Below are 12,541 nucleotides of genomic sequence, written 5' to 3' on the forward strand. Positions count from 1 at the left end.
TCTTCTGTGGTGTGTCTCTGCCTGAATCAACCCTGTTCTACTTTGATGTTTCATGTGCTGAGTGTGTGTGTGTGTGTGTCTCAATGGGCTTTATTATAATTGGTCACAAGATTGTAGGTGAGGGCTTATTTACAGAAACACGGCTTTACCAATGGCTATGCCACTGAAGGAAATGTCTTAGCCCCAGCACTCGTTAACTAACTATATTCCCTCAGAGGGGTGGATCACTTTTCTCTACTTCCCTATGGTTCTTATTTTTGAATATTTTCTCCTGTCCAAACTGAGACCCAAATCCTCTGACTTTAGCACAGGTACTCCTCCAGCAAGGAAGGGATTAATTCTCAATAAACCCAACAGAAAGTGTTATAAGTGGAAAATGCACTTAATACATCCAGCCTGTCCAAAGCATCGCTCAGCAGCACAGAGCCAGGGTAGTATTGATTTCCTCTTGGGGTCATGAGATTGAATGGGAGCTGGGACTCCTGATACATCTTAGCACACTCGGGATATTGTGCTACGTACAGCTAGCTTGGGAGAAGACCAGAATTCAAAATTTGAGAGGTGGTTTCTATTGAACACGTTACCATCGTAACAATGAAAACACTGTAAGACTGTTGGTAGGGGAAACTGTATCTCAAATATTCTCTTGCATTTCTTTCTTCCCTTCTCCACCCTTATGTAGCTGCATTGAGTATCACAAAAAAATGCTTAACTAAGTGGAACCAAGGAGGATGCATGTGCTTGAAGAGAGAGCTCCAGCCTGCAGCCCTGTAAAGCCGGAAATTAGAAATTGAAGAGCTCATCTGAGATAGAACTCCACAGCAATACCTAGAAGAGAGTCTCCCAGAAAACAATGAAAACTGAATTAAAGAGCTAAGCTGGGGCCCTCTGAAATCTGACTTGGAAGGGTGCCCATATACATTTTGTCCTATGACAAAGACAGAGAATACTGAGGTAGTTCTGTGACTGGCCCCTGTGGGTTTCCTGTTACACACCTCCCGAGGGCAGGCTCCTGTGCCTCTCAGTGAGGAAGGTGACATTTATGACAGCTGACTGTACCTCACGTTGACGGTGCCTTCTCAGCTGTCCCTGGGGATCCATGAAAATCCTGAGCTACAGACGGAAGGGGCATAGTTTTAAACTATGCTAATGCCAGTTCTGACTGGGCGATCAGTTCCAAGAAAGTCCTGTTTTTAGGCCAGTCCAACTGAGTACCTCTTGACACCTCCACAATTTCCCTCTTGTGAAGATGGTAGGGTGTGTGTATATATGAGGATCCTAGCTTATCACTTTGCCTATGCATGAGGTCTCAACGAAAGAAGGCTGAGCAGAAAGAATGGTGGAGAAATGGAGTTGAAACCCTTATCAAAGTATGCCTTCAGCCTGCACTGCCATAGGAGCCAGTGCATTGTGCTTACGATTTAAACCCAGTGGAGTTGAATTCTCCTAGACTTAACAACTAAAAGTGTTTGAGCGGATGGACTTACAGATCATGCCTTTTAGTTACCAAGGTACCTTCTTAGGTGATGAAAGTTGAGGCTACTTCAGCCCAGCATGAAAAGTGTTGCTATACCCATTTTATTCATGTAATTGCATGATACCCTGTGTCTTCAGACACCCTGTCAGAGTCACTATCCCAAAGTCACCCTGGGTTGGAATGACATCCACTCCAGTGAATTCCAGTGGAGGTGGTGTTACATGATAAATGATTGCTCATTTGACAGCAATTCCTTACCCTCTGTGTTTTCTTTTAACCAAATTTAAACTTTAGCTTTTTCTTTTATGGCCTTGTCTAGCTCATGACTCAGTTCTGACCAGTTAGATTGAAATTCCTTGGGAAGATGATTCAAGCTGAGCTGTTTCAGATGAGGCTTTATCAGTGAGTCTGTCATAGTGTAGAGAAGTAGGGTAGCTTGCCCAAACTGCCAAGAGGACAGATAGAAGGCCATGGGCCTTGACACCACAGGGCAACTGAATACCATCAGCAGACACCTTCCTCCAGAATTCTGGCACAGGACAAAAGTAACCTGTCCTTTTAAAGTCATAGCAAGTCAAGCTTTCCTGTATTCACAGCATAATTGTCTCCTCTAACTCACACGTGTTCCTAGGAGAAAGTCAGTCACTTTTCTACAGAAAAGGTGGATGTGTTCAAGTCAGACAATGGGCTTTGTGAGTCTTCTGGCTTTCCGTAGTTTCTTTCTCGTGTGTCCTGTCCTCTGATGACTCTCAAATCTTCAAGCTGACAGCAGCATCTTTGGTCCATACCACACTGATTCCTCTTAGGTATGAATAATGATTACTTAGACTAGCTGCTCAAACTACATCATCTTCAGGACTAATGAGTTCCAGTCTAGTAAGCACGGCACTTGGCCTTTTGGGGGGGGGGTGCAGTCATATCTTAGTTGAATAATGGCCGATTCAAATCTTACCCTCTGCTCTAGCAAGGTAGACCCTTGACTACTGGAGGAAGACTCCGATACTGGATTGTATTGACCAGTCACTAAAGCCTTGAGGCAAATTGGCAAGAACAAAAAGTGGCTTCCAGAGCCAACCCATTTCCCAGTGGGGCCGTATCTCTGCTCCTCCCTGCATTGGGATGGGTATAGGTTTCATCAACCATGCACTGGCTTTCTGAAAACTGCCCATCACAATGGGCTGCTGTTTTTCGTTGTCGTTTTTGGGGAGAGTGGATGTCCAGCAGCTCAATTGCTGCCTTTTTCCTTGGACACAACCCTGAGCCACCACTCCAGAGAGTCTGTTAAGGCCTTTGGCCAGAGTTCTGATGGTTTTCTACAAAGCTGATTGCTCTCTTGTGTTCAACAGTAGATTGGGGACATCATTAATATTGGCAACTGTGGTCAGAAGAGAATTGCCATGCTGTTCTAGTGCAGAAAAGTCACAATATTCATATTCTAAATAAGAATGAAACAGAAAATTTCCACAATGGTCGAACCAGACTTCCGGAAGCAATTGCAAACAGGCAGCTCAACAGAGCCTCTCTTTGGTCAACATCACTTTATTGCAGGCATCAAAGACCTAATTTTGTCACCGATAAATGGAAATGCTTATTGGACTGAAATCTTTGCCTCTATTTCTTTCTAGCATTCATCTTGTGGGAGGTCCAAAGAGACCCTGAACTTTAGTGACTGGTAGGGTGTAGCTGCTACAAGGAATCACTGGGCTTGGGTACGAGAAGAATCTCATCTTTTAACTGAAATGTATTACATGTTTAGAACTTTGTCATTACCATTGGCTATTAGGTAATAAATAGCTCATCCCCTTTGCAGTAGGTAGCATGATTTCAGGAAAAGAGTAAGGCATTGCCTTGACACTGCAGATGACTTAGCAAAACTGGGTTGACAGAAAAGTCAAGATAATAGTAAGATCCCTCACCATCAGGATTACCCTAACTGGGAAGAAGAAATACATATTTCCCCCTCTAGAAATACCTCAGCCCGCCTGGTTATTATTCTTCCTTTTCTGTTCTTTCTATACCTATTCATTTATTTTCTCATGTGCTCCCCCCCTCCTTGCACTCGTAAGTCTAATTTTAGTACCCAGTTACTGTTTAATATGGGTACTAGCTTAGGCAGTCTATATTCAAGGCTTTTACTCTCCTGTGATATGTCATACTTAATTAACTGTCACCTTCACTATTAATATTAACTGAAATATTAATTTGATGAATCTTAATTTCTCTTAATCATAGCATCATTTTGATCTTTCATTGGATATCTTTTTAGAGTGACACTCAGTGCAGAGGAGAAATATTAATAGCGCATTAAGGCATTTAAAACATCTCTTTTAATAATTGCATGTTTTCCTGGTAAGGAAGTGTGTTTCTTGAACAGATGTAGGCACCCTGATTCTCTTGTTAGCAAATGGATGTTTTGTCTTGATCACCTTCTGACTCTTATTTTGCACCTTTAAATGAAAATACTTTCAAATTTAAGAAATGCTCCTCCCAAGATTAATCCTCCAGAGCCTGGTGCATTCTTGGAGTGGTGAGGGCTTTGTACTATTAATGGAAGCATGGGAAATTTACATTTGAAGGTTTAGCCTGATCCTTTGGTAGCAGAATCTATGCAGAGCCAGCACCCAGGAGGAAAAAGCCAAGATGAAGAGTAGTTGAAACACGAGGAAGAGGAGGCAAGGGGATCTGGTCTATATCCTGACCATTCTAAATTTCCCCTCATTTATTAGAAAATATTTTTCCCCCTTGTCCCATCCTCTCATCCCAGATAGACTGAACCTGGATGAAGATGTCCATCCTTCCTCATTATCACATGACCTTCCTCATTATCACATGACCTTCCTCATTATCACATGACCTTCCTCATTATCACATGACCTTCCTCATTATCACATGACCTTCCTCATTATCACATGACCAGCCTAGAGCAACAGTATTTTTAGGAAGGGTCCCATCGTTCAGGTCCAGTCACCTGGATACTGGGCCCACAGGAAGGGAATTATTCCCAGGCCTCTGGTTCTCATGAGCTTCCCTCAAGTGTCTGCTCTCTCACTAGGGAGAGAATGCTAGCAGTTCCTTCCCCAGTCCTCTGAGCACTAACGAGGGGTATTGTGAGCCTTTACCCACTCTGGAGCAGCGTGTACCGGGAGCCCACTTACCTCCAAGTACACCACCCACGGCATCACCAACGTGGCCACTAGCAGGTCGGCCACAGCCAGGCTCACCACTAGGTAGTTGGTGGTGGTCTGCAGGGCACGCTCCCTCAGCACAGCAGCACATACCAGGCCGTTGCCAAAGATGATGGCTAGGATGAGAGCACAGTAGGACAGGGCGTAGTAGGCGTGCGGACGGGCCCGGTTGACGCCAGTGGAGTTTTCTGCCCCGCAGGTGGAGTTGAGGTGGGTGCTTATCTGGCTCAGAGGTGCCATGGCCCACACAGAGGAACGCGACTCCAAAATGTTCCTAGGAAAAGACAGACAGCAATGTGGGCTAAATCAGGCTCTTCAGAGCTGGGATATGTTACATACATACAGTTTAAAATGTTTCATGTCTACAAATATCGATGGAACATTTCCTATATAAGAGCAGGCAGTGCTATAAGAACCAGAAATACAGTTAGGAAAGGAACAGACATTTCTTCCCTTATGAAACCTCTATGGGGTTGGGGGGGGGGGAGAAGATTTAATAATCAAGATAAGACCTGTTCAGCGATATTATGCATTTTGGAGAAAAGTAAATCAGAAATGGGAGTTGGGGAGTGGTCGAGGATGGTATGATTGTGGGTGAGCACAGTTAGATAACAAGAAGGCTTCCTGGCTATATTAGCAGTGAAGGCAAGGCTAGCAGGGGTAAAGGAACAACAGAGGTAGCTGGTAGTGTGTGGTCCAAGCAGAAGGAGCAGGGAAGCGTAGGGGTGGGGGGTGGGGCACAGGGGGCGTGTCTCCAGGGAGGGCAGGGTTTAGGGGGAGTGGCAGGAAGGCCGGCACAGCTGGAGTCTAATGAGCTGGCTGTGACAAGGACATGAGGTTTGGGAGCTGGTGTGGGTGGCTAAGAGAACCATGCTTGCACTCTGTGGGCTGGAAGCTGCTGCAGTGTGAGACTTCACTTGGCCATTTCCTAGCTCTGGACCACTCACATGGGCTCCACCTCTGAACTCCAGTTTTCTTCTCTACAAAATGGAGGACCGATAGAGACAATTTCCTAAGATTTTTCACCTCAGGCACTGTGGAAATAATTTACAGGCCAGGATTATACCTCGGTGGCCATGCACACAAACCACAGTTCCAGGTTTGACTCCAGCAGCACAAAAAGAACAGAACTATTATTTATTTATGTATGTATGCATGCATACTTACATATGTATGCATGTATGTACGTATGTATGCATGTATGTATATATTTGTATGTATGTATTATGTATATATGTATGTATGTATGCATGTGTGTATGTATGCATGTGTGTATACATGTATGTATGTATTTATTGAGACAGGGTCTCCATCTGTAGCTCAAGCTGGCTCAGGATATGCAACAGCCTAGGCTGCCTTCAAACTCAAGGTGATCCTACTGCCTCAGACTCCCAAGTGCTGAGATCACAGGCATGAGCCTCCTATGATTGGCTCATAACACACACTGCTCTGTGTGTTAGACTTGTACTCAAATACCATGTAAATACTGTATTGGCTCTGTTTGTTTATAGCCTGTTTATTTCCTTCTCAACTTTTTAATAAAAATCATTTTGTATGTGTGTATGTGTGTATGTATGAGTGTGTGTGTATATGAGTATGTATGTATGTATGAATGGGTGTATATGAGTATGTATATATGTGTGTGTATAAGAGTATGTGTGTATGACTCTCTCTGTGTATGTGTGTGTGTGTGTGTGTGTGTGTAGGTGAGCATAGTGTAGTATATGTGTGCACATACCCATGTGTGCATGCAGAAGGCAGAGGAAGATGTTGAATTTCTAGCTTTATCTCTCTTTACCTTATTCCTTTGAGACAGAGTCTCTCCCTGAACTTGGAACTAGGCATGCAGTCAGAAACCCAGAGATCCTCTAGCGTCTGCCCTTCACAGTATATATGGCCGTGTGCAGCTTTTTAATGTGGATGCTGGGATCTGAACTCAGGTCCTCATGCTTGTGCAGCAAATGCTCTGCCCCACCGAGCCGTCTCTCCAGCCCTTGCTTTCCCGTTTGTCTTCCTCCAACCTCTACAGATAGATTTGCACGCCCTGCCCAATGTTTGTTAGTCTCCTGTAACTCTCTTTAGTATCCCATTCACTCTCATGTTTTACACAGGAAATGATGGCTTTGGGAGACTAGATTAGAGAAGATCGAGTGTAGCACAGTGGCTTTTGTATTTATGGCAAGTCTACATGTGGAATTTTATTTGAAAGTTCCGAATCTCAAAAGATTAGTTGTAAATGTTTAATCTCTATAAAGTCCCCTAGTGCCCACCAAAATTCACGGGCCAGTGATGAATAGTTTAAAATCTTTTCTAACCCAGTTTGATGTCTTTGCTTCTTAAATCAGGTAGATTAGATCCAAAGACAAGAGTGACAAACATATCTTAAGCCCTATGCTTCTTAGGGTCTTCCAAGTCTTTCAATTTTGCCTTTAATGTTTGGAAGACATAGCAACTGTCATGTTACCATCCCAGTGGGGAGAATAAACCCTTAAGTCATGTAGGGTTGAACCAAGAGTGGTGGTGCATGCTTTTAATATCTGTAGCAGAACCAAGTACATCTCTGTGAATTTACAAGTCAGCCTGGTCTACATAGTGAGTTCCAGGACAGCCAGAGTTGCATAATGGGGGGAAAACAAACAAAACAAACAAACAAAAAAACCTAGGAGATTTGGATTCAGAGTGGCAAAGACACCTGAGTTCATCAGCTGTACTGATTCGCGTGTGTGTACATGATCCCAGTTTGTAGGAACCAGCCCTACAGAAAGGACTCTGGGTTCTCAAACCAGATGTTCATGTGTTCATGGGGCACATAAGGTCTCACTCCTGAAGAAAAGGCCCGAGTTCAGAGGGTATTGGTATATCAGGGCCACTTGTTAGAAAAAGACCTGAAGTCTGTGGCTTATAATGTTGTCCTGAAACCTAAGTACAAGAGCTTCTGACCACCTCAGCCTCTATGGCCATGCTGGCCTTCTGACATAGTATGAATGTTTGAGTAGCCCCAACATCTGTCTGTTAAAGTTCTAACTCCCCACATGGTGATGGTATTGAGCGGTGGGAGTTTTGTGAAGTGATTGGTGCTAAACAGTGGGAACTGCCAGGTGAGAACACAGTTTGAAGACAGACACCTGTAAATTAGACACCGGTTCTGCTGGTGCCTTTACCTTGTACTCTCTAGCCTCCAGAAAAATGAGAAGTACACTTCTATTGTTTGTAAGCTTCCCAGGCTGTGGTATTTTGTCGTAGCAGATTGAATTGGTTGGCAGATCTTTTCCAGCCATAGCCTCCACAGATCTACTGCGACTCCTTGACCCTGTCTACTGCACACTTCCAATGTCAAGGACCCAGAATCTTCTGGGAAATTTCTTGGAGCCTATCACCAGTGTGTCAGGATTGGATCATTCTAGATCTGTCAACCTGGAGGTGTATGTATGAGGCCTGGGTCCATGTGATAACTAGTGGTTGGCATTTAGATAAAAATCTTCTGTGCAACTGGCATGGGGTGAGAAAAACACGTAATCCCCAAGTAAGACAGAGGCATACTCACATTTTATATGAAATTGTAAATGCAGATTTACCCTCGGAGTTTGGTACAGTATACATTTTCCCTTCTTAGAAATTATGTGTGTGTGTGTGTGTGTGTGCGCGCGCGCGCATTTGTCTGTGTGTGCATGTGTGTGTGCATGTGTGTGTGCATGTGTGTGTGTATGTGTGTGTGCATGTGTGTGTGTGTGTGTGTGTGCATGTGTGTGTACATGCCTGTAAGTGCAGGTGTTCATCAAAGCTGGAGTTACAGGCGGTTGTTTTCTGCTAATACGTGTATTAAAAGTAAACTTAATTTTGCATTTCTCCCCCAGGCACAAGGGTTAGAAATTGTTTCCAACATAGTTTTGGTCATGCCTTATGACATTTAGACATGGGCCCCCGTGAGAACTCTTCAGGTCTTGGCGGGAGTAGAAGCTGGTGGCAATCGGGGTTTATTCTCAATGCTGTCACCCACAGCTCTCCTTGAATTAAGGGGTTCCTTAATTGTGGCTATCATTTCACAGCCCACTCTGAACCATTTCTGCCTGAAAGAAGTGTTAAAATGCAGAAATGGGGAGGGAAGGGTGACCAACTTGGACCGAATTCAGAGAACTACTTAAAAGTGCTCTTTTCCACAGCACATTGTTTGCAGTCAATATATTTTTAACACATAATAATAATTCTTGGTAATAATGATAATTTTCTCATTATTAGGAGAAGGGCAGCCGCTACCCTGGAGATAGCGTTGCTGCTGCCAAGGGCTTTTTGGAAAAACCCAGCGCTTTCTGATTGTTCAAGGATATTCCCACGTGGAGGCAGGCTGAGCCCTAGAATACCTTCCCTTCAGCTGGGCCACCATCAAGCCAGGCCAGGTCTCCTTTCCTAGAATCTGCAGCTGCTTAACCTAAGCCTTATTTCCCCGGTCAAGAAAGAAGGAAAAGGTGAAGGCAAGCGCTTCTAGTTTCTATGCTGCCTGACTTTGCCCTGGGTCCTAAGGATCGACAGCAGCGCAGGGAGTGTCAGGGGCTCGTGGTGAGGAGCTAGGCCTCACTTCTGAAAATCAGTTCTACACCTGATGTTGGAAGTACAACTGCCTGGATCTCTCGATTGTGGTTTTACAGTGCTCTATTTCCGGTCTTAGACTCTGGCTGGCAGCGGGTGGGCAGACCGCCGTAGTTCCAGAGTTCTGGGTGTGAGAGGTGAAAGCAGAGATGAATGAGGTACGCCGCACTGCTCCCTGCCTCTCCGCTAATTATTTCCACTTTTTTTTTCCACCTTAGATTTGGGTTTTTTTTTTTTTTCTTTTTAAATGAAGACTTCTTATATAACTCTGAGTTAGATCTCCCCAGCTTCCCCCAACCCCCTGTTTATACTTCTGATAGATGTGCTAAGACATAGTGAACTAGTCTCAGGATGAAGCCGAGAGTCTGAAGAATTCATTAACTTAATAATCACTCTCCAAATAATTCATAATGAGAGACCAGTTGTTTCATCAGCCGAATGAGGATAAATCATGCCTACTTCACGGGGTTGTTGCAAAGCCCAGATGCAATTATATGCTTAAAGCCTGGACACTGTAGACGATTTGGGCCGATAGTTCTTTGTTTTGCAGGAGGTCTTCTGCAGTGTTGATGTTTAGCAGTGTCCCTGATCTAGCTACTAGTTGTAATAACCAAAAGTGGAGGCTGCGTAATCTCAGTGGGGGGAGGGGGAGCAAAATGACTCTCCTCCTAGAGAAAGACTTAACACATGGCTTTTACGGTTAACAGGAAAGGGTGAGGGGGCAAAGGAGAAAAATAAGCCACAGCTGCCAATCTTCTGATGGTCACCTCGACAAAGAACGTTAGGAATTACGAGAACGTAGAGAACAGACACTATGGAGTTGGCTCAGTGGGAAAGAGCATTCACTGAGGATCTGAGTTCGAATCTCTAATACCCAGGTTAAAAAAAAGCATATATGGCTGGGTGATTGCCTGTCACCCCAGTGCTGTGGGGGCCTGAGACAGCTGAATGCTAGGGGTTTGGTGGCTGTCAGCCTAGTTCCAGATCCAGTGAAAGACTCAAGGGAATGAGGCAGAGTGTGACAGAGTAGGACATATGACACTTTCCTCTTATTTCTGCATCACATCACACACATATCTGCTTATATATTACAGATACCACACAGGCATGGGGAAGCGGGGAGGTAGACAAGGGCTAGAACATTACTACTAGCCCCAATCTCTTAACATATACTACCTACAATATTGCATATGGTTTTTTAGGAAGATTGAATTTCATATAAAGCATTGATTCATCCTGGTCTTTTTAGTGCGTTCTAGCCTTTGTTTTTAGGATGACTGCATGATCTAGTTTAAAAGCCATAGAGACAGAATGGACTAACTCTTATTATCTGGGACACATAACCTGCTGTGGTAATGTTCAGTTCCTCAGTGTACTTGCACACTCAACCCACAAAGTCTCACCCACATGACTAACATGAGGTGAACGAGGACAACAATAGGCGTGCTAAAGTGGATGTGGGAGGGACCACGAGGCCTCAGTGCTACACAAAGAGCTACAGGCGACTAAGGAGTGCGGAGACGGAGAAATGGTCTTCTGTCTGCATGTAACAGTGGTTGATGTGAAGAGAGGCCATGAATGTGGGAACAAGACAGAGGGGTGGGAGGGTTTGGAGTGAGTAGAGGGATGGGCGAAGTGATGTAATTATATTATAATGTCAAAAATAAAATAAATATGGGCTGGAGAGATGGCTCAGAGGTTAAGAGCACTGACTGTTCTTCCAGAGGTCCTGAGTTCAAATCCCAGCAACCACATGGTGGCTCACAACCATCTGTAATGAGATCTGATGCCCTCTTCTGGTGTGTCTGAAGATAACTACCGTGTACTCATATACATAAAATAAAATAAATCTTTAAAAAAATAATAATAAGGATTTATAGGATTTAACCATTTCTTCCTTTTCCTTAAAGACATTGAATCAATCAAACCCCAAACATTATAAAACCAAGACTCCTTGAGTGTTTAGTCTCCTTCTAAAGACAGCCACTTCTGGGCTACTTCTGGTGCTAGGCAGACACTAAAACATCCCATTTAACATTTGTTACCGTTTACAGCATCTCCTGAGGAAGGATTTGGGCACCCTTCCTTTAAATATTAAGACAGAGACAGAGAGGTCCAGCAACTTTCTGAAGCTCACACAATATGACCCTCTGTCTGGTCTCCACGAAATGGGTATCTCTACTCTGTCACACCCTCTCTGCCATGATGGCTCCCACCACAGGCCCACCACAATGGGGCCAGATGGCCATGAACCAAAACCTTCAAAACTCATACACCAAGGAAAAGCCACAAGAACACACACAGAGAAGAGGGGCATCCCTCCCAAACCAGGAGAGAATGAATTCTTGTTCCCACCCCTTTCCCTGCAAACAATTACAACCTTTGATTAGGGCTTCTCAAGTCTAACAGTCACCACTCACTTAATATGTCTACAGGGTACAGATGGATGCTGGGAGTTATTCCTAGGTTGAAATGGGCTTTCTTTTGAGTCAGAACGAACTAGCAGTTTCCATGACACATCTTTCTTCACACCCCAGCTCCTGACGTCTATGATCTTTTCACTGACAAAGATGCAGTCACAAGTGCCCCGAGTTTTTCTGGCCTTTGCTTCAACTCAGACTTTCCAATCCCCTTATAGACTTAATAATTCTATCAGCTAACATTTAGAAGCTTTATCATATTGACAACATGGAGAGTAAAGCAAGTGCTACCTTCATTGCTGTTTTAGCAGATGAAGAGAAGGGGTTACAGAGAGATTGATTTCTAGCTGAGAACATAAGCCAGCAAATGGTGGAGTGGATTCACCTGGAGACCTGAGTGCAGAGCCCTGTTCTGATGTCCTCCACCATGGAGGTAAAGCAGACAAGCCTGAGTGGAGAATCCTGGGAAGATCTTACATGTTCAGAGTGGCTTGTTCTCCTTCCCTAGCTTTTAAAAGTCAATGCAGGTGTGCACCGTGCACAGAGCTGGTGGGAGTTATATTGTCATTATTATTAGAGGTAGTCTTTAGCATTTCTATGGTGCTTTATTCTTGTAAATTGCTCTCTAATTCATTTCATAATGAAGACTCACAAGTGCATTGAAGTATATAGCATATTTATAGATTTGGACGTATTTACATATGTATATGTTAGTACATATACAGAGGAAAAGCCATGGGTGTTTACTGAGATTTAGAAGCTAAAATAATATATCCCCACCTCATCCAACGTGACCAATAAAGCATACTTACTTTCCTTGACAATGTTCAAAACCAAAACATTTTGTCATTCCAACAAGAGATAAAGTGAGGAAA

At 43.9% G+C, this 12,541-nt stretch overlaps 1 protein-coding gene across 4 annotated transcripts in view; it reads right to left on the reverse strand.

The window, feature by feature from the left end:
* Drd3 (dopamine receptor D3) overlaps window positions 1–12,541 on the reverse strand; it is a 62,159-nt gene that overhangs the window by 48,441 nt on the left and 1,177 nt on the right. For 2 of the 4 annotated variants that reach the window (XM_087575977.1, XM_087575976.1), the window contains exon 1: window positions 4,633–4,929. In XM_087575977.1, the coding sequence (XP_087432103.1) occupies window positions 4,633–4,902 (270 nt within the window). In that variant the 5' untranslated portion in view covers window positions 4,903–4,929. Of the gene's footprint in view, window positions 1–4,632; window positions 4,984–12,541 lie in introns of those variants that run through there. The other 2 variants (XM_087575975.1, NM_017140.2) reach the window with 2 other exon arrangements.

Source organism: Rattus norvegicus, chromosome 11, assembly GCF_021556685.1.
Source record: "Rattus norvegicus strain SHRSP/BbbUtx chromosome 11, alternate assembly SHRSP_T2T, whole genome shotgun sequence".
NCBI lineage: Eukaryota > Metazoa > Chordata > Mammalia > Rodentia > Muridae > Rattus > Rattus norvegicus.